General features: G+C 38.8%; 1 protein-coding gene and 1 non-coding gene across 2 annotated transcripts; one reads left to right on the forward strand and one right to left on the reverse strand.

Moving 5' to 3' along the window:
- The first annotated feature begins 2,118 nt into the window (after positions 1 to 2,118).
- On the forward strand, positions 2,119 to 5,009 carry LOC141607798 (uncharacterized). Its single transcript, XM_074427147.1, has 3 exons — positions 2,119 to 2,262; positions 2,353 to 4,632; positions 4,689 to 5,009. The coding sequence occupies exons 1-3, from the start codon at positions 2,119 to 2,121 to the stop codon at positions 5,007 to 5,009; spliced, it is 2,745 nt and encodes a 914-aa protein (XP_074283248.1).
- Positions 5,010 to 19,026: 14,017 nt separating this feature from the next.
- Positions 19,027 to 19,133, reverse strand: LOC141610003 (small nucleolar RNA R71). The gene has a single exon (XR_012527900.1). It is a non-coding gene; the product is annotated as a small nucleolar RNA R71 (small nucleolar RNA).
- Between the last annotated feature and the right edge of the window lie 8,745 nt (positions 19,134 to 27,878).

Below are 27,878 nucleotides of genomic sequence, written 5' to 3' on the forward strand. Positions count from 1 at the left end.
TTTTTAAAGCCGCCGCAACTTTAACTCAAACTGTCTTTTGAAAACAAACCTAAGACGGCCCTTTTTAACTGGCTGACTCTCTGGAGATCACTACTCTTCGAAGGCTGTCCATAAATCAACAAATTTATCTTTTTGAAAATTTCTATTTTCGAAAATTTTAGTCCACCACTCCAATTCCGCCTCTTGTCTTTACTTATGAGTCGTCTCACTTAGAGACTCTTTTAACGACATCACGCCATTACGTTGAACACGAGTCAAAGTCTAGTCAACACCGTCGCACAATCAATCGAGTTAGTATCGAGATACCACGCACGGTCGCCCTCGTCTCGTTGATTCCAAAGTGTCTTTCTGTCCTATATGTTGTCTGTGTTTAGTCGCTAAACCGTGTCGGATTGGGATGTAACGTGAGCCATTTTCTGCCTCAGAACCATGACCCCCTCTTCAGCTTCGTCCAACAACAGCAACGATGACAACAGAAATCTCACAACAACTCAACTGGCGAGCCTGCTCACAGCCCTCAAGGTTACTCAGGACCATGTCGAGATCCGTATCGACACTCTGAAAAATAAGGAAACCGGATAACACAACACTGCGCCATTAATGAAAATTGAGAAACTATTGGCCCGTGGAAACAACATTCACCTCGAACACAATCAAAGGTTCACTCCCGTCGGGGATCCACTACCTGACAACTTCACCTTAACCGATGTGCCTATGTTCAAAGGAGTGGAGGATCCACTTAATCACATCCGGGCCTTTAAGGGAGCCAGGAACTACAGCATGAGCCAGGAACCAGGAACCAGGCCAATACTGATTTGGGAGCAGGCAACAGTCCCAACCACACTACCCTGATAACAACCACTACCAGGCCTACTTTGGGAGGTCATAAGTATCAGTACAAGCTCGAACACCGGGTGCCACCTTGGCAAGTTGAAACTTTACTCACTTAAGCTCAGAAAAGTCCTAGGGAGCCAGGTTTAATTCACGCTGCATCCAAGAGAAAACCAAGCTGAAAGACAAGTTGCTGAAAGGGACATAAAGCATAAAGCAGATTGCCATTTCTGGCTAAACAAGGGGAGAACTGGTACTAAGGTCATTTTTGCTTGTCTCCATATTTCAGATGCCACCTTGGGCCAAAGTCAAAGCACCAGCTGCACCAATTCATGCTTATACTCCCATCCAAAGTAACACAGCAGCCAAGAAGGCAGCCTGTCACTATTAGTTGTAGTTTTTTGTTGTTTTATTGTAGTTTGCCTTCAATCATTTTGTTATCATTGTAAAATATTTCCATAAATTTGTTTGTATCCTAAGAACTAATCCTAGCCCTTAGATGATATTTCTAGGTTAAAATTGTATCAGAATTCCAAGAGAAAGGCCTATATAAGGACCTTTACCCCAACTGCATCGAGGCAGCTTTTTTTTTATAAATATTAAACTTGAGATTTCTCTCAATTTCAAACCTCTTTAACTTATGCTTAGTATGTAGTTAAGCGTCATGCATGTTAACATCTTGTGCTTAGACTTTAGGTGTTGAACAAAGTCTGTTGATGAAGTTCATTCAATCCTGTGCTCAGACTGTGGGTTGTTTGGCTTTGCTGTTGGCTTGAGTTGGTTATTTATCTGTGTCTGGCTGTTCCAAATTCCAATTTAAGTTGTCTAAATTGTTAGCTTCCTTCTATGTGAGTATTTTGTGGGATTTGAGTTAATAATAATATTATTTGGTCCCTATTCAGTTTTAAACAATACTCCTGTATCAAGTTGTCTGATTTCCTCTGTCAGTTAGTCTTATTTAATCCATCTAAATACTTAGATTGTCTCTAAAATCTTGGAAATTCAATCAGAGTTAGTTTACTAAGTTAACTAATTTGTCACCAAGTTTCATGAATTTAGCAGCTCATTTAGTATTTGTAATCCATTTCTGAAGTCAATTGTATTTCTGAGAGACTTCAAAAAACCCAGTCCATCTAAAGTTTGAGTCTTTGTGCCAGGCCTTGGTTTTGGCACTAAAATTTGGTAACCAGAGCAAGGATATAACACAATTTCACCTTTGTGTTAGTCTTGTGTTGAGAGAAGTGTGAGTTCATTATCCCTACCTACAACAAAAACACAAAAACGACCATGAGTGAAGAGAGGCTTACTGGTATTGAGACTAGAATAGAAACTCTAGTAGAAAATGTGGATACATTGCTCAATGTTGTCCACACAGTAATAGAGAGGATCCCAAACCATGATCCAAGAAGACAACCACCTGCCAGAGGAAGGGTAAGAGGCAGAGGCTTCTTTGTGGGAGCAGGGAGAGGACAACCACTACATAGATATGAGTCAGAATCAGAAGAAAGCAAAAAGACTTAGGAGGAGGTTCCTGAGCACACAGACAAGCACCTAAAGGTAGAGATCCCTGAATTTTCTGGTAGCCTAAATCCCGATGATTTATTAGAATGGATCAGGGTTATTGAGGAATTTTTTTACTATAAAGGTTACACTGATGTTAAGGCTTTTAAAGTTGTTGTCTTGAAATTAAAGGGTTATGCTTCCTTGTGGTTTGATAATCTGAAACACCAAAGGTTTAGGGAAGGGAAGGAACCACTTATGTCTTGGTCAAAGCATAAGAAAAAGATGTTGGTTAAATTTGTTTCCAAAGATTACAATCAGGATCTCTTTATTAAATTGTCAAAACTTAGGCAAGATAAGAGGCCCGTTGAAACCTACTTGAGGGAGTTTGAGCAATTAACCTTACAGTGTGAGATTAATGAAAAACCTCAGCAAAGGATTGCTAGGTTTCTAGAGGGTCTTGATAAGAGTATTGCTACAAAGGTTAGGATGCAACTACTGTGTTCTTATGATGATGTGGTTAACCTGCTATTAAGAGTTGGGAAAATATGGAAGGCTAAGCCTGCAGTGTCTAAGACTACCACTAGACCTGCATTCAAACCATTTACTGGTGTCAGGAACAGGAATACACCTAAACCAGCTGCCCCACCTACACTAGATAAAGGAAAAGCCCCCATGAACCAGAGACCCAACCCACCTGTGACTGAGGAAAAGATTAAATGCTTTATGTGTCAAGGATTTGGCCACTTTAGAAAGGATTATCCTTCTAAGAGAGCACTGACAACAATGGAAGTAGAAGAGTGGGAAAGAGAAGGATTGGTTGAATGTGAGGAGGAAGAAAACCTAGTGCTGGAGGAAATAGAACCTGAGGAGGTGTCATGCCAAGATCAGGTTGTAGCTCACCCTAACACAGAGCACAACTTGGTCTTTTGGAGAGTCATGAATTCACAACAGGCACCATTAGAAGCTGACCAAAGATCCCTGATCTTCAGGAGTAGATGCACAGTTCAGGGAAGGGTTTGTAACTTGATCATAGATGGAGGGAGCTGTACTAATTCGGCTTCCATCACCATGGTCCATAAGCTGAATCTGGTGACTCAGGATCACTCAAACCCTTACAAACTCAGATGGTTAAACAAGGGAGCAGAAGTTAAAGTCGAAAAGAATTGTCTGGTTCCATTCTCTATTGGAAAAGTGTACAAAGACGAGGTACTGGGTGATGTTGTACCCATGGATTCTTGCCACCTGCTGCTAGGGAGGCCATGGGAATTTAATAGAAATACAACTCACCAGGGCAAGGAGAATGTTTACAGCTTCAAATATGAAGGTAAGAAGGTCACGTTGACCCCCTTACCACCAAATCAAAGGAATTATGAAAGTCCAAACATGCCAGAAGTGATCAGTTGTGTGTTGTTCTTGTCTCAGGAGGCTATGATTCAAGAATTGAAGCAAGAACAACATGTATTCATCCTGCTGTCCAAGGAAGTGGCTGAAAAGAAGGGTTCAGAATTACCTGCAGAAATTCAAGCTTTGATCAATAAGTTCAGAGATGTGTTTCCAAAAGAACTACCTAGTGGACTACCACCCTTGAAGGGAATTGAACACTATATTGATCTTGTACCAGGCTCTGTGCTAGCTAACAGTCCTGATTACAGGAGTGATCCAACAGCCAACAAGGAGTTACAACATCAAATTGAGGAGCTTATGAGAAAGGGCTTTGTCAGGGAGTCTCTAAGTCCTTGTGCAGTCCCTACACTACTTGTCCCCAAGAAAGATGAAACATGGACAATGTGTACTGACAGTAGAGACATTAACAACATCACTGTCAAGTATAGATTCCCAATTCTAAGGTTAGATGATATGCTTGATGAACTTAGTGATGCAAGAATTTTCTCTAAAATTGATCTCGGGCAAGGATACCATCAGGTGAGAATCAGGGAAGAAGATGAATGGAAGACTGCTTTCAAGACAAAGCATGGGTTGTATGAATGGCTTGTAATGCCATTTGGGCTCTCAAATGCACCTATCACTTTCATGAAGTTGATGACTGAAGTACTAAGGTCATGCTTAGGTCAGTTTGTTATGGCATACTTTGATGACATACTAGTTTACAGCAACAACAGGGAAGAGCATCTCAGGCACCTTGGAGCGGTCTTTAAAATTCTCAGGGAAGAGAAACTATTTGGCAAGCTAGAAAAGTGCACCTTTATGGTTGAAGAGATGACCTTTCTAGGATATATTGTATATGGAAGGGGTATATCAGTAGATCAGGAGAAGATCTCAGCAATTCAGCCCTGGCTAGTACCTAAAACAATCACTGAAGTCAGGGGATTCTATTGATTGGCTTCCTTTTACAGAAGTTCATCAAAAACTTTAGCTCAGTTGTGGCACCAATCACTGAGTGCATGAATAAAGGAGAGTTTCAATGGATTGAAAATGCTCAGCAGTACTTTGAAAAAATTAAGAAGTTAATGTGTGAAACCCTTATCCCGAAGCTACCAGATTTTGATCAACTGTTTAAGGTAGATTGTCATGCCAGTAGAGTAGGCATTGGAGCAGTTCTAATTCAAGCTCAGAAACCAGTGGCCTATTTCAGTGAGAAGTTGAATGGAGCTAGGTTAAGATACTCTACCTATGACAAGGAGTTTTATGCTATCATCAGGGCCCTGATGCATTAAAATCATTATCTGAAGCCTAAACCATTTGTGTTGCACTCGGACCATAAGGCCCAGGAATATATCAATGGTCAACACAAGTTGAGTCACAGGCATGCCAATTGGGTGGAGTTCTTGCAGTCATTCACATTTTAAAGCAAATACAAGGAAAGAAAACAAAATGTGGTGGCAGATACACTATCAAGAAGGCACTCCTTACTGTCAGTCATGGAAAATAAGGTCCTTAGGTTTGAATTTATGAAGGAGATGTACAAGGAGGATCCTAATTTTTCAGAGGAGTGGGTAACTCAAATTGAGGGACAAAAGATCCCAGGGATCAAGTATCTCTTACAGGAAGGATTCTTGTTCCAGGGCAACAAGCTGTGTGTGCCTAAGGGTTCTTATAGGGATCTGCTGATAAGAGAAGTTCACTCAGAAGGCTTGGGAGGTCACTTTGGAGTCCAAAAGACACTAGATATCCTTCAGGATCAATTCTATTGGCCCAGAATGATGGGAGATGTCCAGGTCATTCTCAGAAGATGTTCAGTGTGTCAACAAGCCAAGAGCTCTTTCCAGGCTAGGCCATATACTCCTCTACTAGTGCCTGATAAGCCATGCGAATATGTAAGCATGGATTTTATTGTTGCATTACCCAGGACTCAGAGGGGCAAGGATTCTGTGATGGTGGTTGTTCATATATTCAACAAGATAGCTCATTTTGTGGCATGCAAAAAGACTGAGGATACTGCTAGTGTTGCTGAACTCTATTTATAGGAAATTGTGAGGCGACATGGGGTATCAAAAACCATAGTGTTTGACAGGGACACCAAATTCATGAGCTATTTTTGGAGGACCCTATGGAGGCTTCTGAAAACAAAGTTGCTTTTCACTGCTTTTCACCACCCTCAAACAGATGGCCAAACTGAAGTCACGAACAAGACATTGGGAAGGATCCTGAGGTGCATAGTTAGCAAGTCCTTGAAGGATTGGGATTTGAAACTGTCACAAGATGAGTTTGTATTCAATAGAGCACGATCTGCTGTAACTGGTCATAGTCCATTTGAGATAGTCTATGGGGTTAATCCACTCATGTCCTTAGACTTGTCTAATATTCCAAGAGGGGATATGAACTTTGATGCTAAGGCCAGAGCTGAATAGATGCTAAAACTACTTGAATCAATCAAGAAGGAGATTGAGAAGGTTAATGAGAGGTACAAAAGGCAGTATAAGGTCCCTCAAAAGAAGAAAGAGTTCATGCCAGGGGATCTGGTCTGATAGATCTGAGAAAAGAAAGGTGCCCAGCTAGGAGAAAGAACAAATAAATACCAAGAGCTGATGGCCCATTGAATTTGTTGAAAGGATTGGCTCAAATGCCTACAAGGTTGATTTACCAGGTGACTATGGAGTACATGACACTTTTAATGTAGGAGATCTCTGTCCTTACTATGAGTCAGTTGATAAGGAGGCTATAGGATTGAGAACAAGCCTTATTCAACCAGGGGAGGCTGCAGCAGGAGCCAGGAAGCAGGCCAATACTGATCAGGGAGCAGGTAACAGTCCCAACCACACTGCCCTAATAATAGCCACTGCCAGGCCTGCTTTGGAAGGTCATAAGTATCAGTACAAGCTCGTACACTAGCTGCCAGATTGGCCAGCTGAAACTTTACTCACTTAAGCTCAGAAAAGTCCTAGGGAGCCAGGTTTAATTCACACTGCATCCAAGAGAAAACCAAGCTGAAAGACAAGTTGCGGAAAGGGACATAAAGCATAAAGCAGATTGCCATTTCTGGCTAAACAAGGGGAGAACTGGTACTAAGGTCCTTTTTGTTTGTCTCCCCATATTTCAGATGCCACTTTGAGCCAAAGTCAAAGCACCAGCTGCACTAATTCGCCCTTATACTCCCAGCCAAAGCAACACAACAGCCAAGAAGGCAGCCTGTCACTATCAGTTGCAGTTTTCTGTTGTTTTATTTCAGTTTGCCTTAAATTATTTTGTTATCATTGTGAAATATTTCCATCACTTTGTTTCTATCCTAAGAACTAAACCAGGCCCTTAGATAAGATCTCTAGGGTAAAATTGTAACATAATTCCAAGAAAGAGGCCTATATAAGGACCTATACCCTAACTGCATTGAGGCAGCTTTTTTTGCTGAATATTAAACCTGAAATTTCTCTCAATTTCATACCTCTTTAACTTGTGCTTAGTCTTTAGTTACGGGTAAGGCCTGTTAACATCTTGTGCTTAGACTGTAGGTGTTGAACAAAGTCTATTGGTGATATTCATTCAATCTTGTGCTTAGACTGTGGGTTGTTTGGCTTTGCTGTTGGCTTGAGTTGGTTATTTATCTGTGCCTAGCTGTGATAAATTTCAATTTAAGTTGTCCAATTTTTTAGCTTACTTCCCTGGGGGTATTCTGTGGGATTTGTGTTGATAATTATATCATTTAGTCCCTATTCAGTTTTAAATAATACTCATGCGTAAGCTGTCTGATTCTCTCTGTCAGTTAGTCTTATTTAATCCATATAAATACTTATAGTGTCTCTAAAATCTTGAAAATTCATTTAGAGTTAGTTTACTCATGTAACTAATTTGTCACCAAGTTTCATGAATTTAACAACTCATTTAGTATTTTTAATCCATTTCTGAAGTCCATTACATTCCTGAGAGACTTTAGAAAACCCAGTCCAACTAAAGTTTGAGTCTTTGTGTGAGGCCTTGGGTTTGACACTGCAAGAACTCTTTACCCGGATCTTCCCATCGTCCTTGGAACCGATTCCTCGTCAATGGTACTATTCCCTCGACCCAAAGAGCAATACCACTAGGGACGAAGTTGCCGTTGAATTCGCTAAGCAATACGCCGACAACGTCGAAATTCAAGCCAACACCCGCATCCTTGAGGTCCTTGCCCAAAATGACAAGGAGGGCTTCACGGAATTCCTTACCCGTTGGAGGAGAGTGAGCACCCAATTGGTCAGCAAACCAAGCGAGTCAAGCTTAGTGGAAAAATTCTTCAACAATCTCCATCCAGTTTATGACAACCTGCAAAGGTATCAGAACATCAAAACCTTCCAGGATCTGCAGATCCTCGGGACCCGTATCGAAGATGACTTATGAAAGGGCGTTCTAGCCAAGACTACAGGTAGAGGCTATTAGGGGTCTACATCAACTGGATCTCGCCCCTAAGGTCAAGCAAACAAAATTGCAAGGTTTACCTCCTCGAGACAACTGTAAAGAAATCCGAGCGTTCCCAAAGGACATTTACCAACTTGGGATCGACCTACGCTAACGCCCTGAAAAGGTTCATGGACCAAGGGAAACTGCAACCAATCGGGTCAACTCCGGACCCGCCTGCAGGAGGGAGAACCCGCATTTGGAATCCTAACTCCTATTGCCAATATCATCAAGGCAAAGACCATGACACGTAAACTTGCTTCAAACTGAAGCACGCCGTTTAGGACATGATCGAGAAGGGAGAACTACCTCTACCTCCACTGCAAAAGCCGAACAACAAAACATACCCTCTGGGAATTCACGTCATTTAGGATGACGAGCCAACTCTGGATTACTCGCTGCTCATCTTACCTGCTGAGGACGAGATCAATCCTTTGGAAAAGGACACCCCAGACGGGATGTTCGTGTTCAACGTCGTGTCCATGCTCGCCATGTTTCAGCAAATCGAGGAAGCCATAGCTAGTATTTTGAAGAGGGTTGACCGACTCGAGGATGCTTACCACCGGCTAATATTTAACCCATTAACACCTATGCCACGTCCAAGGGAGGGTCCCTCAAACACCCAAAACTCTCAATTCCAAAAGGGAGTGCTTCCGCGACCATTCTGCCATGCACCTCTCAACATAAACCACAATAATCACCTTCAGAAAAACTACCCACAGAAAAACTTCCCACACCAAACTATCCTATGAGGAATACCCCTTCAAGGTACCCTCGCGACCCCGAAATCAACGGTATGTGGAGAGACAATGTGGACGACCTCTACATTGTCTCAGGAAAGGGAAAGCAGACTAAAGAGATTTATCACCTTACTCGATCAGGACGCCCTTACCAGAACCCAAAAAACCCAACAAACAACCTACCAACAACCAATGACCAAATCGTCCCAGACGTTGACATTCAACCTAGGATTCCCGAGAACTCAATTCTCAAGCAACTCCAGAAGGCCAAGGCTGAAATATCCATTTGCAACTAATCGTCACATCCTTCGTGAAAGGTTTATTAACCTATTATTAGACTTCTCTAATGGTGAATTAATTAACTTCTTAATTATAAGTTCTTTAGATCTAGTGCATGCATAACAAAATGAAAGATTTATAAGAAAAACAATGTCCCTTACATTGCTATATGGTTCAAAATATAGGGCACAAGTAAGGTCACCTTCCTTCACTTGTTCTTGAGCTTAATGTGATGGATGATCCTCCAAGATCCCAAGTCTAGAAATCCTCCTTAGATTGAACCCAAGACTTACCCTTAAACTAGTATACTAATTAACTAGATTATTATACTAGTACCCTTAAAATGATTCTAATATTATTACTATTACTACACTAGTAATGTTATTGTGATATTAGAATGGATGAACAAATGCTTGTGAATCTCAAAATCTTGTTTGAGAAAAAACTAGAGAGAAGGATGAGCATATGAGAGTTTTTCATGCAAGATAATAAGTGAATGAATGAACAAGTAAAATGAGAACAGAATGTTCTCATACTTGAAGCATGCAACCGGTGGGAGGCAAGGAGAACAAGCCAAAATGGAATCTCCTTTTTGCTTTTTATCTTATCAAAATGTAGGTAGTGTAAGCTATGTTAGGCTAGGTGTAATTATTTATATTTTATCACATATAATAAAATAATCACACCCACTTACACTCCCTCCATTTCGGTCCATATACCATAAAATGGACCACCATTTTATTTTGTTAATTTGTCATTTGTCACACAATATGTCACATGTAGTATTTTACATGTTATTAATTAATTTGATGCATATTTATCACATAAATATCATTTTACAAATTAATTAAATAACATACAACAAATTGACTAGTGATACTTGATCATACAGATAAAATGGGTCATATAATTATAATTCACAACATCTTGTAATTATAATTAACCATTCATTCTTATCTCTATTGTTTCTCAAACAATAAGCAATTTTAGTAATAAAGCATTTTTATTATTAAAATAAATCTTATTTAATCCTATTACAATAAGATATCAATATTCTCTCTCACAAGTAAATTGTTCACTTTTAAGGAATTGATTACCTTGTATCGTCATACAATTAATCAATTTATCCATTAAGGGAATTGTCCTTTAGGTGTGACCTTAAGGGATCAACTGACCACCACTATCACACGACAGTAATGCAAACTCTAGTCAGCTAATCATTACCGATTAATAACGATCAATTGATTACATAATAAATTATCCCTCACGTATTCTTAATATGAGATTTAATTATGATATTAAATCATGTGATCACACTATTATTAAGTACACATTTTCCAACAATCTCCCACTTGTCCGAGACAAGTGTGTGTCACCAATTCTCTTGTCCTATTACAATCTCCCACTCAATGCAAGGTGTCTTGCAGGTCGTACTTATATTTGATCATATCTTGAGTGGTTTCCTCGATCTGGAGAGTAACTGTCTGACCGGAATTATCTACCATAGATACCTTCCGAGCGTGGCCACGCATTTCCAGTTAACTACTCCTCGAGTGGCCTTGAGATTTCAAACAACTCTGACAAGGGGTTCACAATTCCTATCGCCTTATTACGTTCGTTCAGCCACAGTCCATCATAACCCAAAATATACCCAGTTTGACCTCATTTACGAAGTCGTAGAGTATAACTCAAAGCTAATCAGGAGTTTGTGCCAACTTGGGCGAATAGTCTTTAGTCAAAAGAATTGACTCACAAGAATACTATAGTAGCTCTTGTCACGACCAGGCTTTATGAATTACCAGAACTCTATAAGCGGTCACTGCCCGACAGAGTGTCCCATACAGTCTGCCTATGTGATCGACTAGTCATCCCATATGACTCTATGTCAGTTGAACTTGCCATCAATCGCATCACACTCTAGTCACTTCGAGTCATCACCTCATATAAGTAACTAGGGGCGAATACCATGTCAATCCAGTTCACTTTAATCGAGTTCAATTTGTTCTCAACAACCCATTTGGATTTAACAAGGTAATGGGTGAGTTTAATAAAACTCAAACGATAAATGCGATTATCACATATGAATAGTTAACACACTATTACTACTTCATATCCCATAATCTTAGTGTACTATTAACACTAGTAATATTGCAATAAAAGCTTGACAAGTGGATATACCCTATATCCATATATTCCAACTTTGTCAATTGCTATTTCCTTCTATTCAATGTTATTTCTAATAACTTGAATTTATCACTAATTATTTGTCTAGTCATCTTACTAGACATGGACTCTTTAACTCAAAAGATGCCCCCACTGTTATCACATAACTTGTGATAATGTCATTTGTAGAGGGATTCACCCTTAATCCCTACGTTGACCATTTTACCACAATTTACTTAATTTCCTTTTGTAAAATTTGCAATGTGCGAAACTAAAACACTTTTTTAGTCTCTTACTCCTTAATCAATAAGATACCCTAGAATTTCAACAAATCCCTTTTGGTTTGGAAACTAAAGTTTGTGCAACCCTTCAACACATAACTTAGTTTATCATCCAAACATATGAACGAATCCTTAATTCTTCTCAAGAATCTCAAGGATGTTCTTTAAGGCTTTCACAAGCCATATCATGGGAATTATCTTGTTATTGAATTATCATGTTCTTAGCATATATCACATCATGGCATGTGCGTCTGTTGGCATACATGATCATTCTAATGGCAGAAACATTAGAAATCGATTTCATGTAATCAACAACTTAATAGGTTTAGTGAATGACTATGACTCCATCATAGTATTTCCACTTCTATCAACATGAATAGCCTACTTGACCTTGTTGATGTACATCATGTATGAAAGATCTTATCTTTATAAGACTCTCTACTCTATGCCAATATTCTCTCACATAGATTCAAAAATCTAGAATACTTTGCATCCCATTCCAAGTCTCCCAATCACTCTTGCCAGAAGAGAGCATTGGTACATTATTCTCAATAAGTAATGTGTCTTCAATATATAAGACATGGAAACATGATTCTGGCTCCCACTGAAGTTCATGTATAATCATGATTCTTCAATCATGCGAATGAAACCATTCACTATTATCACATGAAAAGTATAATCCTTTAATGCTTGATTAAGACCATCCTAGGTTCACTTAAGAAAGCTACGCGTAAGATGTTAGGACACTTAAATCTTTATCTAAGGTTTTGTGTTTCAAACACTTCCTTATCTAAATTCCCATTTTAGAAAAGTGAATTTTATTTGCCATTCTTCATTAGAATGAAATGCGGCAATTCCTAACACAATTATCTTGATCAACATCTTCATGTAAATCTTATGCATTTGTGTACTCTGAAGCTCTATTTACCTTTAAAGAGACCTTCACTTTAAAGTAAATCTACTCATGAGCAACCATTTTCGGATTGTAATGCTTCGGCTCGTATGTAACAAGGTCATGATACTATCACTTTCACAAAGTAATATTTTTAAACAATAAGACACGTGCGATAAACTCCCACTGAACTATGTCCCCACTCTATAGTTTCATTACTTTCACAAAGTAACACTATAAGACATGTTTGGAACAATCCAATCTACTCCCACTCTATCTCTCAGAAATACATCTATCTTCTTGAGAGATAGCTTTATGAGTTACAAACATATATACGGTGGAATATTAGGAGTCTATCTAGACTATGTATTAGCTATCAAAAGGCCATTCCTAACATGGCAGTTTGATTCATGTAATATGCGAGTCTTGTCCATGTCATATGTTTAATAGACTCTCTATTCTAGGTATCTCCCGGTTGACTATCCGTTTAGAATAATGTGTCCGTATGGTATCTTAAATTCCCTACTTTATGAGTTCAATAGCTCATCGCAACTTTATAATTGATCTTACATAAGTAAGTTGTTACTTTTAGTAATAATGACATAAGGAGAATCAAATTCATAGCTTATGGACATATAATGATCCAATCATCATAATCGTCTATTTGATCAATTTAAGTTGTCTATCTAATGTTTCACTATGCAAGTAATTTATGATGATGATTTTAGAACAAGTAATAAAACAAGTGATTTGGGTTAAAAACCAAACCACAAATATCCAAAGCACAACAATTGTTTAAAGGATTACAAACCAATTTCCAAGTCACACAAGGAAATCAAAATAGTTCTAAAAACTTCAAAAACATCATAACATTAAAGACAAAGCAAATTAAAGCCAAGCTTCCAATGATTCATCACCACGGTCGGCTACTCTAGCTTCCCACATGATCCTCTAGGCTTGCTTCTCCTTGCCTTTGTCCTTTCTAGGAGGCCTTATTTATAATAAAAAGGGTAATCATCACAACTTGTATCATCATACCAAGGTTGAGATTTAAACATAAAAGATAGGGATAGTCATATACCTACTCGAATAACCTTTCCATCTTTAATGTCGCCAAGATATTTGGAACAGTTTCTCTTCCAATGCCCAACACCACAACAGTAGTGGCACTTGTCCCTAGAGGAGGCACTGTACTTGGGCTTGGAGGAGCTTGCTGTTGGAATATGTGTCCTCCGACAATAATGCGATCACAACTGTTGATCATAATGATCACATGTTTAAGTCTCATTTTAAAGAATACAATTGGGAAGTAATATTTTATCACAATCGGTCCACACATATCGGTAATGATTGGTGACTAGAGTTTGACATTATCGTCGTGAGACGGTGGTGACGATTGATCCCCTTAGGTCATACCTAAAGGGTAACACTCTTAATTGATCATTTAATTGATCGTATGACGATACGGGTCAATTAAATTACTTAAAATTGACGGACGATTTTGGAAGTAATATTTACGTGTCTCATCGTAATTTGATTAAATAAGATACGGTCTAAGTAATCGAATTGTTTTATTACTTGGATGAAATTATTGTTTAAAGAAACAATTGCATTTGAATGAATAATTTATTGTAAATACAAGATGTTGTGATTTATATTTGGTAAAATATTTTGGTACAAGTAATTATGAATTACTAAGTCGATTTACTCCAAGCTTGTGACAATGTTTTCACAAACTCCGCGGATCGTCCAATATGAGGCGGCCGCGGCATTCTTTGATCTCGACTTCAAAGAGGGCCAAAAGGTTAGCCCTCATGTGCTCAAATTAATGGAGCTAGTCGAGACTTTGAAAATTCAAAAGGTTGAAATCTCCAAAGAACTCATTGTAGATAAGATTCTACACTCCTTATCCAAAGTCAAGGCATATGTTCAATTCCGGGTGAATTTTAACATGCAAGACAAGGACGTGTCTCTTGAAGAGTTGCACAAGTTACTTGTGCAAGCCGAAAGGGACATGGGGTTAAATGTGAACCCACCAAAAGATGTGCTTAACATAAGCACCAAAAGCAAGGGGAAGTTCAAAAAGAATGGGAAGAAGGGTAAGAAGCAAGCTCCCACTTTCACCAAAGCTAAGACTTATGAAGCTAGCACCTCCAAGATCAAGAAGGGTCCTCTTGATAAATGCCATTATTGTAATGGTGTTGGACATTGGAAAAGAAATTATTCCAAATACCTTGGTGATATTAAGGCTGGAAAGATCACTCCAGTAGGTAAATGACTATCCTTTCTTTTATGTTTCTAATTCAACTATGGTATTGTGATACAAAGTTGTGATAATGTATCCCCTTTTTATTGTAAATAGGGCCTCCACCAAGCAAGGACAAGGGAAAAGAAAAGCATGCTTGAGAAACCATCGAGAAGCTAGGAATAGCTTCCATGAAGCTTTGCTTTTTATTGTCTTATTTTAATTATGTTTTGGATTTTAGAACCTTTTGATTTCCGTGTTTGACATGGAAATGTATTTTGGATAATTGGTTGTATTTTGGATAATGGTGGCTTGGTTTGCAACCCAAGTCACCCGTTTTATCATTTTTATCCTTGTTCTAAAATTCTTCTATACATGCTTGCTCATAGAAACATATGATTATTCACTTAAAGTGATCTAATTAACAACTATAATGATGGGATTCATTATATAACCACAAGCTAAAGACTTGTGTATGATCATTTACAAAGTGATATTGAGTTAATGAACTCTCTTAAAGGAAAGTTAATCACCAAGTACACTTACAAAATCTAAAACAATTAGTCAACCTATGAGATAGTCCTCCTTATACTTCAAAAATCATTATTTGTGTCTCATATACTATCTTTGAATCTCTAGTGTATTTATTCTAAAGATAGAGTGGGAGAAAAATGAGGACACAACACCAAGATAAATCTATGTACTTGTGTAAATGAGATCTACGCAAGGGAGAATGATTTGAATAAAGGTATATCTATTTATATAGTTTGCCCAATAGATGAGATCTATGGTCTCGAATAGATCTACATGACAAAAGAGACCAAGTGTTGTAATCAAGAGAATGTTTTCTCAAGATAACTACACGAGGAGACCAAAAGAAAGTTTTGGAAGAAAATGACTAATGTAAAGTCTTAACAAGAGCTTTGACTAGTTTATGATAAATTTTGACCAATAGTTTCAACATTGATATTTACTTAAGAGCCTAAATGAATCAAAGTTACATCCTAGAAAATAAATGAGATTTATGACTAGAGGTTGCAAGGTTTGATATACCGATATCCTTAATAGCTAAGTTAAGTATTAACCACGCAAATGTCATTACTTAACCTCATTATGAAAATGAAATGGTTAAACCTCCTTCCGAAAAGGGTATTTTGAAGGACATGTATTAGATATTATTTATATTTAAACAATGACATTGCTACGCATCATTATGATATGAATGAGTTAGAGATTAAAATCTCTTTCCATAAGGTTAAGATGAGACCACTTCAAAATAAGTATTTTGAAAGGATATGATGGGAACATATATGGTTTTATCTCAAATAACTTAAACAAAGCAATATATATTTCAATTCTTAAAATGTCTCAATTGAGGAGTCAATTGCGAATTATGTGGAATTAAGTGGGAGTTGGAAGTTATCATGTGTAGACATGGAATTTAGTGGGAGCAATCATCTTATAAAATTTATAACTCATCACCCATTGAAGAATGATGAGCTAATACCTTCCTTCACAAAGGAGTATTTGAGTTTTCAATTCTGGATGAAAATGGACTATGATGAGTCCAATCACATCATGAGATGTTGAATAAGTATAGAGACATACACATCGAATCAACAAGTAACGTAGGTTATTCATGTAAATGAAAATGGAAAGGCCATTAGCAGTCATGGTCGTTCCTTGAACCTAAGAATAGTTGATGACATAATTAAAGGTTACTAATGTTTCCGCCATTAGAATAATCATGCACATGTCCAATATATATCATATGCATAAGAGCATGATGGATCGTTGGCAAGCCTGATGCGACTATAATTGGCGCATATTTAGCCCCCGAATTACCATTGTTTCCATGCTTTTTAGTGCCTATTTGGGTCATTTCTTATCTTTAGTTCTTTGTTTTGCATATTCTTTGAGATTTTGATCCCTTGGTAGGAAAGGAGTAAGAATCTTGCATTTTCATGGCAAAACAAGGCTAAATTGATCATATTCAATGACCAAGCATCAAGGAGAGACAAGACTAGAAGGCCTTTGTACATAGCATAGTAGAAGAGCATTGTTGAGAAAAGGATCCTTGAGTCCCCAAGGAAATCCCCAAGGAATTCATGAAGAAAAGGGAAGAAAAAGAAGAAGGAAAGCTGCTGAACTACAATCCGAGCGGATTGTAGAGAATCCGTCCGTCCTCGCCAGTCCGAGCGTCCTCACCAGGAATCCGCTCGGATTGCCCATGCCCAGTCCGAGCGTCTTGTTCCTTGATCCGCTCGGATCGTCCATCCCAGATCCGGCCGTCCCGACTCCCAGCCGCACGGACCACAGCACAGCACAGTTTCGTTCTTCAAGCTACGAAATGAAGAAGCCCTTCTCTCGGATAATCCCGGAGGCTCCTTGCTCAACTTAAAAAGTGTAATTACTAGTTTAGCCCTTAGTTAACCCTAATGCATCCTCCCTAATTTTCACTATAAATACCCCATTAGTCTAATTAGAGGAGCATGTTCTTCTTATCAATAATTAGTGTAGTTAATATCAATCAAATCTCTCTTCAATATTGTAATCAAATATTAATCAAGTTTTAATCCAAGTTTTAGTTCTTTAATCTCTCTCTTGTTCTTACTTTATTTTGGGTAATTGAAGATTATTTGGGTTATTATTGGGAGATTGACAACCTCTCAATCTAGGATTCAAGTACTTCTATTATTCTTGCTTTGTTATTGGAATCATTAGTAGGTATAATCTCTTAATCCCTTTTTAATTATTGCTAATTACTTTCATTTATTCATCATGTTTCATTATGTTAGTATGATTGACAACCTTTCTAGCATGATCAATATGATAATGAGTGAGTAGTCTCTTAGCTAGGGTTTAATGGGTGATTAGGGGAAACCAACATGGGGAATGATTCATGCTTAAATTAATATGCTTTCATATCTTATTTGCTTGCTTGTTTTGATCTTAATACATGCACATGTTATATTTGATGAAATGCTAAGCCTATGAATCCTTGCATTTACTATCATCTTCTATCCTTTCAACTTGACTTGTAAGACATAACCCAACTCGAGTCTTGTTAGACCATGCATGTGTTAAGTAGGGAAGATTAAGTCGACTTGTAGGTGTTGTACAATCCAAGAGATTCGGCTCCGGGACCCAAACTTTCCTAGGATTGTAAGATATAACCCAACTCAATCCATCACAACAATAATTGCTTGCTTATAATTTGAGAACATGTTTGTGTGATCATATCCCATGATTCCCCTATGAACCCATGACACCCTAGTGCTTTTAATCAATTGTTTACACCCTTATTTCATTTATCTTGTTAGTTTATTTTCATTGCTAATTTAGTTTAGTAACCTTCTACATCAACCCAATTTGTGACACCCCTAGACACCACTAGTTGCAATAGAATCTTCATTTCAATACCCGTCCCTTGGGATCCGACCTTTACTTGCCTCTTTACTAATTGTAGAGTTGTTTGTGAAGTATAAATTGTGTTTTGTATCGACCATTGACCAACGACCACATATTCTTAATTGTGAACACCAAATGGCTCCGATAAAAAATGGCGCCGTTGCCGGGGACGGTGTTTAATTGATTTAAGATTTCTTTTATTGTTTTTAGTTGTGTCTTTTTTCACCTTGGGGAAGTAAAACTCCTCAAGGTTTGTTCTAATTGTTTTTGAGTTGTTTGATATTTTGCATGTCTAGAAGGTTACAAAGAGATTTGTTACCTTTTGACCGTGAAATCGAAAGAACCTTGACGAATAATAGGAGACTTGTTAGGAGGAATTTGGGAGGTGTTGGTGAAGTTGTTCAACCCACTAGTGAGTTTGTCAATCCTTTCGCAATAGAAGGAGAAGAGAACCCATTAAACAATACCACACAAAATCCACCTACAATGCCTAAATTCTCGTCACACTCTATACCCACCGAGGAGGATCTACCAAATGGTACTCCTACCCCACAACATCTTACCGGAAACTTTATTGCCAAGTCCGCCTTCATCCAACTAGTTGAGAGGAGCCAATTCTGGGGAATGCCTAGTGAGGACCCTCATTCTCATATGGAAACATTTTGTGATTATTGTGAAGCTATCTCTCAAACGGGCGTGACTCAAGACCAAATAAGATGGGTCTTATTTCCTTTTTCGTTAATCGGCACCGCAAAGCAATGGTTGAAGGGCCTTGATAAGGCCACCCTTGGAATAGATTCTTGGAAGAAGCTAGCTCCAGCTTTCTACCAAAAATTCTACCCACCGGAAAAGACCAATATGCTAAGAGCTCAAATTACGGGTTTTAAGCAAAGGGATGAAGAATCTTTGTATGAAGCTTGGGAGCGGTTCAAAGGTATTTGTCGCTCATGTCCTCACCATGGACTTAGCGAATGGTTTTTAGTGCAACAATTTTGGAATGGTTTATATGAAGATTCAAGGAACATTCTCAATATGGGATCAAATGGAATGTTCACCGAAGTTGATGACAATCAAACATGGAACAAGATTGAGGAAATGGCGGTCCATAATTCGCAATATAGTAGGCCTCGCAAGGCTACTAGAGGAGGAAAGTATGAAGTGGACACCGTTACTCAATTGGGTGCTTAACTTAGTGCTCACATTGACACAATCAACTTGAAGTTTGAACAAGCTATGGCTAGACTTGAGGAAAGCTCAAAATCATCAAAGCATCATGTCAATGCCATGACGGCATCCTCATCAATCCTAAGCGGGATATGTGAGAATTGTGGAACCTTGGGTCATGACTCAAGTGAATGTAGGGGAACAACCGAGCAAGTCAATGCTTTCCAAGCTTACAAAAGTGGTACCCCTTATTCAAATTTTTACAATGAAAACACCAAGTTCCATCCAAATCTCTCATACAAAAGCCAAAATGTCCAAAACCCTCAAACAACATACACTCCACCACCCATGAGAAATCAAAATCAAAGACCCTTTTTCAATCAAAACCAAGGTTACCAAAATCAAAATCCATACAATCACCACAATGACCAAAGTTTTGATGTCCAAAAAGCGGTCCTCCAAATGCAAAAGAATCAACAAGAATTTTTCACCCAAATGCAAAAAGATAGCCAAGCAAAAGACACCACCATCAACAACATTCTAGCTCACACCAAGATGTTGGAAACACAATTGACCCAACTAGCATCTTCGAGCTCACAAAGACAAAAGGGGCAATTACCACCTCAAGGTAATCCCCTAGACATGAAACGGTTAGTGCCATTCACTTGAGAAGTGGTACAAGATATGAAGCACCGAAGGAGCAAGTTGAGGATGAAGTTGTGAGAGCTAGTGAGAATGAAGTTGTGGTGCAAGGTCCCAAAGAAGGGGAATCATCAAAAGAAGAATGCTCAAAGAAAAATGAAGACAAAGCCAAAGAAAAGGAGCCCATTGTGATTAGACTTCCTTTTCCAAGTCGTCAAGCCAAGCCTAAATTTGATGATCAACTTGGAAAGTTCATGGAAATTGTGAAGAACTTAGAAGTCTCAATTCCTTTCACGGAATTAATCAATCACGTTCCGGCCTATGCAAAGTACATGAAAGATATCCTCACAAAGAAGAAGTCGATCCGGAAACTTGAGACTATCGCCTTCACCAAGGTGAGTAGTGCAATACTTCAAGGGAGTTCACCTCCAAAGTTAAAGGATCCGGAAGCTTCTCAATACCGTGTACCATTGGCGACACAACGATCAACAAAGCCTTATGTGATCTAGGGGCTAGTGTGAGTGTCATGCCGTACTCGGTAAGTAAAAGGTTGGGAATGGGAGAGCTTAAATGTACCAATATCACTCTTCAAATGGCCGATAGATCGACGAAGACACCGCTAGGGATATGGGAAGATGTCCCCGTGCGAATTGGGAAGTTTTTCATCCCGGTGGACTTTGTCATTGTTGATATGGAGGAAGATTCCAACATTCCAATCATCTTAGGAAGACCTTTCCTACACACCTCGGGTGCGGTGATTGATGTGAAACATGGAGAGCTCACTCTAGAAGTGGGAGATGAAAGCATAACTTTTAATCTTGACAAGACCATGAGAGCTCCTCGTTTGCATGAGCCATGTTTCATGATTGATCATTATAGCCGGAAAGATGAGAAGAAGAAATCGGAACTCCAATGGAGGAAGAAAGTTGAAGATGCTCCATTCAAAGAGCAAGTGAATTGTGACAAGGAGAGCTTGCAAAGCTCATCAAAATCAACCAAGGAAGAAGATGATGGCCTCATTGGCCAAGAGAAGAAATTGGGAGAGTTGTCTCCATCCAAGCAAGAGATTTTCAATGATCAACTCAATGAAGTTTGTGGTCTTTGGGACGACGAATTTGAAGGGATCTTTAATCCCTACATTGGGCATGCCATCGATCATGATCAACAACAAGGGCCACGGTCTATTGAGGACCTCTACCATAACAATGAACAAGCTTTTGATTACTTCTTCAAGGTGTTGAGCAACATCAACAACACCTTGAACATGCCTCCTTGACATCTCATCAAGAATGAGAGTTTGGTGGAGTCCTCCCTAAACCACCACTTGTAAATATTTCTAACTCCCTAACTTACATTTCAATTTTCGTATTGCATTTTTGTCATTTTTGGATTTATTTTTACTTTGATCAAAATAATTGTCATGAAAAGAGAGAAGTGAGGGAGGGACTAATGATTTTAATTGATGTAGTGCTTTACCTTAGTGTGGGGATGGCAATTGCCTAGGCTATTCATGCCTTAGTAGTGCCCCCACAATGAAGAACACAAGATTTGAAAGAAAGAAAGAAAGAATGATAAGGGAATGCGTTGGTGCACGGATGGGACTGAATCCGTATGCACAAGGACCAATCCGAGCGGATTCCTGAGAATCCGCCCGTCTGCAGAGGATCCGAGCGTCCTGCTGAGAAGACGCCCGTCTTGGGCTGAGCTGAAAACTGCAAAATTCTTGACTGTTGAAGAATCCGAGCGGATTCCTGGAAAGACGCCCGTCTCACAGAATCCGTCCGTCTTGTAGACAATTCGCCCGTCTTGCAGCTGAAGAAAAACAAAGAAAAATCTCTGGACAAGAATCCGTCCGTCTTAAGCGAAATCCGCCCGTCTCATCCAAAAAGAATCCGAGCGGATTCCCCAGAATCCGCCCGTCTCTAGGCGGGATTTTTGAAATTTTGAAGCTGAAGAATCCGAGCGGATTGCGCCTAATCCGCACGGATTGTCCCTGCGTCCTAATATTGTCGAGTTCTTTAAATACCCACCCCACCTTCATTCATTCATTCATTCACACATAAACACTACCCATAACATCAAAACCCTCATCCTCTCCATCTCAAAAACAAAAACCCTCAACAAAACTCACCAAAATCAAATCAAACCATCTTTCAAATAACAAATCAATCACTCCATCTTCATTAACAATCAAAACCAAGCACAAAATCTTCACCTTTGAATTGATTTTTGTTCTCATAAAGGCAAAGCCTTTCACTTTCAAAATCGATTTGGGCATTCTACAAATTGAAGATTTTTGATCTTTTTCTTGGTTAGCTCATCAAATGGCAAGAACAAAGGGAGCAACAAAAGCAAAGGCAAAGGCAACAAAGGCACCAAAGACTACAACTCTCTCTCAAAGGCAAAAAGCTCTACAAATGAAGAAGGCTTTGGCAATGGTGGTATCAACACCAAGCTTGGAAGTGCAACCACCTCAACAAATTCCTATGGAAGCATCACCCTCTACTCCGGTAATTAATCAACTCTTGCATTATCCGGAGGTAACATTCATTTCCGACTCCCATAGAAATACATTTGTCAAGTTTGCTATGAGACAAATTCAATCCACCAAATTCATATGCCAAGATGCTTTAGAGAAGTTGGGTGTTCTTGAACAAACAAGAGTCTTTTTCAATGCCATGGGTTTAAAGAAATTGTTTGAAATGGAGGAAGTAACATACCCCTCCCTTGTCTTGGAATTCTTAAGTTCTTTAAAAGTGACAAAAGTTGAGAATAGGGAAAATATTGAGTTTCGTCTAGCTAACACTAGTAGACGCATTTCCTTTCCTAATTGGGTGCAATTTTGGGTCTTAGCGATGAACATAAATTCTATAAGCAATATGGGAAGTATGATCCCGAGCCTCTTTGGGAGGCAATCTCCGGGAAGAAATTTGAAGATTTTAAAGCTTGTCGTGCTCTTTTGGTCCATCATCCGGGCATAAGAATATGGCACAAAGTTGTGGGAAATACCATAATTGCTAGGAAAGACACCAATCATTTCACGGGACTCGATTTTATTCTCCTTGAATCAACTTTGAATATTGGAAGAATTCACACCAAGCCTTACAATTCTTTGAGGCTATTGGTTGATAGATGGCTCCATATAGATAGTGGGAAGAAGGGTCAAACCGTTATTGTTAATGGCGGCCTTGTCACGGTCCTAGCCAAGCACTTTGATCCTAATTTCAATAAGGATAGCAAGTACAAGGCTAAGGATGGTGGCCATCTTATTGATATGTCCACCTTGATTAACAAGTTTAAGTGGGTTGTTCACAATTCCCTTGATACCAAGTATGGGTGGCTTACAAGTGAGGCTCGATCATTCACTTTACCCGCAAAGATTTGCCGTCTTAGTGTCCACCGGACCAACTATTTGCTTCCCCTATCCGAAGAAGCCGAGTACATCATTCAACAACAAAAGGGTGATCATGAAACCCCCTCCTCTTCCATTGTTATACCACATTACCCCTATGATTATGAAGAGTTCAAACCGCAAGGAGTTGAAATTGGGAAAGACTATGTAACTCTTCTAATGCAAGCCATGCACAAGCAAGCTTATGAAGATCGGAAGAATGCTTATTTGGCTCAATATCCTCCCCTCCTACATCTAGCTAGGCAAGGACTCCTTGATCCATCTTGTCCTTTGCCTAGTTGGGCGGATAGAGAAGCCTTGTTTCCGGGTGCATCAAGGGACGTGGTGGAAGACAATGAGGTTGTTGGAAATGATGAGGAGATTGATGATAATATTGAGGAAGAAGCAAGTGGAGATAAAGAAAGAGATGGTGAAGATGGTGAAGATAATGATGAGGAAGATGATGGTGAAGAAAGCAAAGAAGAAAGTGCCAAGGAAAGTGGCAATGTGACCACTTCTCATGAGGGAAGTGGTGATGATAGTAGCATGATGGAAGACTAGCCTTGGAGACTCCTACACTCCCATGGTTTGTCTATATCTCTTTGTATTTTATTCCATTTTGATCATTGTTGGTTTAGTCCTAGCAACATCAAAGGACTCACACCTCGGTTCCTTTGAGGTGTTCTTTATTGTTCCCACTTTTGTAAAATCCAAAATGACAATCTAGTTTCATGCATAGCATAGCATGTGCATGAACTCCCCCATGCTTTGACATTAGCAATAGTGTCTTGCTTGGTTTGGGGAAGTTAATGCATACGCAACGGGAGGTAATTTAAATTATCCTCTCCGTCATAACAAAAACCATGCATCATGTAGTATAGCTTAGTGTAGAATTGCATTTAGTATAGAAATCATGCATCATTCTTGCATAATTTCCATCATTTTGGCCATTGAGGACAATGCCCATATTAGTGTGGGGATGGGAATTCTAACACTTAACTTTTATTCAAAAACCATAAAAATTGAAAAATTTCAAAAATCATAAAAATTTGAAAAATTGAAAAATCCAAAAACAAGTTCATTTCCTTTGTAGTGTAGACTTGTATATATTGTGTTTGTTTCATCCTTGTTCACTTTGATTGACTACGCCACATCCGAGACATGAGGATATTGAAGACCGCATGGTATGATCTTTCCAATCTCCTTTTTCCTCTTTATGTTAATGACTATGTGGCTTTATTTTGATTGATGCGGTAAAAACAATGTGAACTTAGGACTTGCACTTAGTTTATTTGGCATATTAGTTGGTAGAATCATATGCATTAGGATGTTTATATGTTAGTTGCATCATGGCATGTAGTTTGCATGTTAGAAAAATTTTGCGAAACCGTCTATTTGGGAAGCTTGACAAGTGTATATAGGCCCTAGTAGATGCTTTTTCTTCTTAAGACTTTGCTTGTTAGAATGCTTGTAAAACACCCTAGGATGTGTCATGCTAGTATCCTTTGACCCATGGTTTAAGGCCTAGTCAAGAGTACCTTGTGGTGTGATAACTCCTTGGCTACCGTTTATTCCAAGGTGACCCTTGAAACCATGCATACTTCTATCATTCATCCATGTTCTACCATATTTTTGTCATCAAAGGGAATGGGCACAAAACAAAAAGAAATCAATTTGAGTTCAATGAAATGAAAAGTGAAAGAAAGTTTGCAAAAATGCATCAAATGAAAAGAGGAGCAAAAATAAAACTCCTAAGCTTCAAATACAAGGCACCCTCGTTACTAATTGGGGTGACTTTGAAAATGTTCAAAAAGAAATGCAAAAAGTTGTCAAGTATTGAAATGCCAAAAATCAAAAAGAAGGGCAAAGAAAGTGTTCTCAAAAAGTCAAATGCCACAAGAAATTGGGGGGAAAAACAAAAATGAAAGCAAACTCCCAAAATAAAACTCAAATACTATCGATCCCTTTATCCATCGTATCCATTTTTGTGCATGGTAGAGAGGGGACGACCCTTCTTCTTGTCTAGGCAAGAGGGGGAATTCCGCGATCCTCCAGTGTTTCTAACACCATAGGGAGTCTACTCTTGACAAAAGCATTTAACGATTGAGGACAAAGGTACCCTAGCTTGACACCTTTTGGAGGTGATTTATTGGTATCCTTCTAGGCTTAGTAGTTTGAACAAATTGCATCTATGAAGGATTGTGTACCCTTGAATTGCTTCCCTTGTAGATAATTTCCGCCACTTAGATGAGGAAAGTGGCTATTCTTTTTGTAGATGCATCCATTATGTGTTTTTGTGTGCCTAATGTTTGGATGTGACGCCATTTTGGCAAGACCCACCTTGCCTTGCAAGAAGGCATCCTACCTCATGGTTGTCTTGTTGTGAGTTGAAGGGGCGGAGTGAGACCCGCTAATTGTCTCATATCGGCTATTATTATTAGGTTAGGTTAGTATTGGTCCTAGTCTTTGTCACCTCTTTACTCGGGACGAGCAAAGGTTCGGTTTGGGGATATTTGATGCGACCATAATTGGCGCATATTTAGCCCCCGAATTACCATTGTTTCCATGCTTTTTAGTGCCTATTTGGGTCATTTCTTATCTTTAGTTCTTTGTTTTGCATATTCTTTGAGATTTTGATCCCTTGGTAGGAAAGGAGTAAGAATCTTGCATTTTCATGGCAAAACAAGGCTAAATTGATCATATTCAATGACCAAGCATCAAGGAGAGACAAGACTAGAAGGCCTTTGTACATAGCATAGTAGAAGAGCATTGTTGAGAAAAGGATCCTTGAGTCCCCAAGGAAATCCCCAAGAAATTCATGAAGAAAAGGGAAGAAAAAGAAGAAGGAAAGTGCTTTGAACTACAATCCGAGCGGATTGTAGAGAATCCGTCGTCCTCGCCCGGTCCGAGCGTCCTCACCAGGAATCCGCTCGGATTGCCCATGCCCAGTCCGAGCGTCTTGTTCCTTGATCCGCTCGGATCGTCCATCCTGATCCGGCCGTCCCGACTCCCGCCCGCACGGACCACAAAGACAAAGACAGCTTTCGTTCTTCAAGCTACGAAATGAAGAAGCCGTTCTCTCGGATAATCCCGGAGGCTCCTTGCTCAACTTAAAAAGTGTAATTACTAGTTTAGCCCTTAGTTAACCCTAATGCATCCTCCCTAATTTTCACTATAAATACCCCATTAGTCTAATTAGAGGAGCATGTTCTTCTTATCAATAATTAGTGTAGTTAATATCAATCAAATCTCTCTTCAATATTGTAATCAAATATTAATCAAGTTTTAATCCAAGTTTTAGTTCTTTAATCTCTCTCTTGTTCTTACTTTATTTTGGGTAATTGAAGATTATTTGGGTTATTATTGGGAGATTGACAACCTCTCAATCTAGGATTCAAGTATTTCTATTATTCTTGCTTTGTTATTGGAATCATTAGTAGGTATAATCTCTTAATCCCTTTTTAATTATTGCTAATTACTTTCATTTATTCATCATGTTTCATTATGTTAGTATGATTGACAACCTTTCTAGCATGATCAATATGATAATGAGTGAGTAGTCTCTTAGCTAGGGTTTAATGGGTGATTAGGGGAAACCAACATGGGGAATGATTCATGCTTAAATTAATATGCTTTCATATCTTATTTGCTTGCTTGTTTTGATCTTAATACATGCACATGTTATATTTGATGAAATGCTAAGCCTATGAATCCTTGCATTTACTATCATCTTCTATCCTTTCAACTTGACTTGTAAGACATAACCCAACTCGAGTCTTGTTAGACCATGCATGTGTTAAGTAGGGAAGATTAAGTCGACTTGTAGGTGTTGTACAATCCAAGAGATTCGGCTCCGGACCCAAACTTTCCTAGGATTGTAAGATATAACCCAACTCAATCCATCACAACAATAATTGCTTGCTTATAATTTGAGAACATGTTTGTGTGATCATATCCCATGATTCCCCTATGAACCCATGACACCCTAGTGCTTTTAATCAATTGTTTACACCCTTATTTCATTTATCTTGTTAGTTTATTTTCATTGCTAATTTAGTTTAGTAACCTTCTACATCAACCCAATTTGTGACACCCCTAGACACCACTAGTTGCAATAGAATCTTCATTTCAATACCCGTCCCTTGGGATCCGACCTTTACTTGCCTCTTTACTAATTGTAGAGTTGTTTGTGAAGTATAAATTGTGTTTTGTATCGACCATTGACCAACGACCACATATGCTTAATTGTGAACACCAAATGGCTCCGATCAAAGCCATACATGAAACGTCATGAATTCTCGAGGAGAATTTGATGAGCGATTTCAGTGTTTGACAAGAAGACTCTGTTGTGTGTCAAGAGGTTGCACATATTGCAGTTCGAACACATGTAAGGATTTATGAAAATCCTAAGCTCTTAAGCTAAAAGGAGAAATAGGAAGTTTGGAAAGATACTTAGTTGAATAAGAAGTTACTCAAAACTAGTTTTTCCTATAATGCTAGGACTTGTGAGAAG

This window comes from Silene latifolia, chromosome 10 (assembly GCF_048544455.1).
Source record: "Silene latifolia isolate original U9 population chromosome 10, ASM4854445v1, whole genome shotgun sequence".
In the NCBI taxonomy this organism is placed as follows: domain Eukaryota; kingdom Viridiplantae; phylum Streptophyta; class Magnoliopsida; order Caryophyllales; family Caryophyllaceae; genus Silene; species Silene latifolia.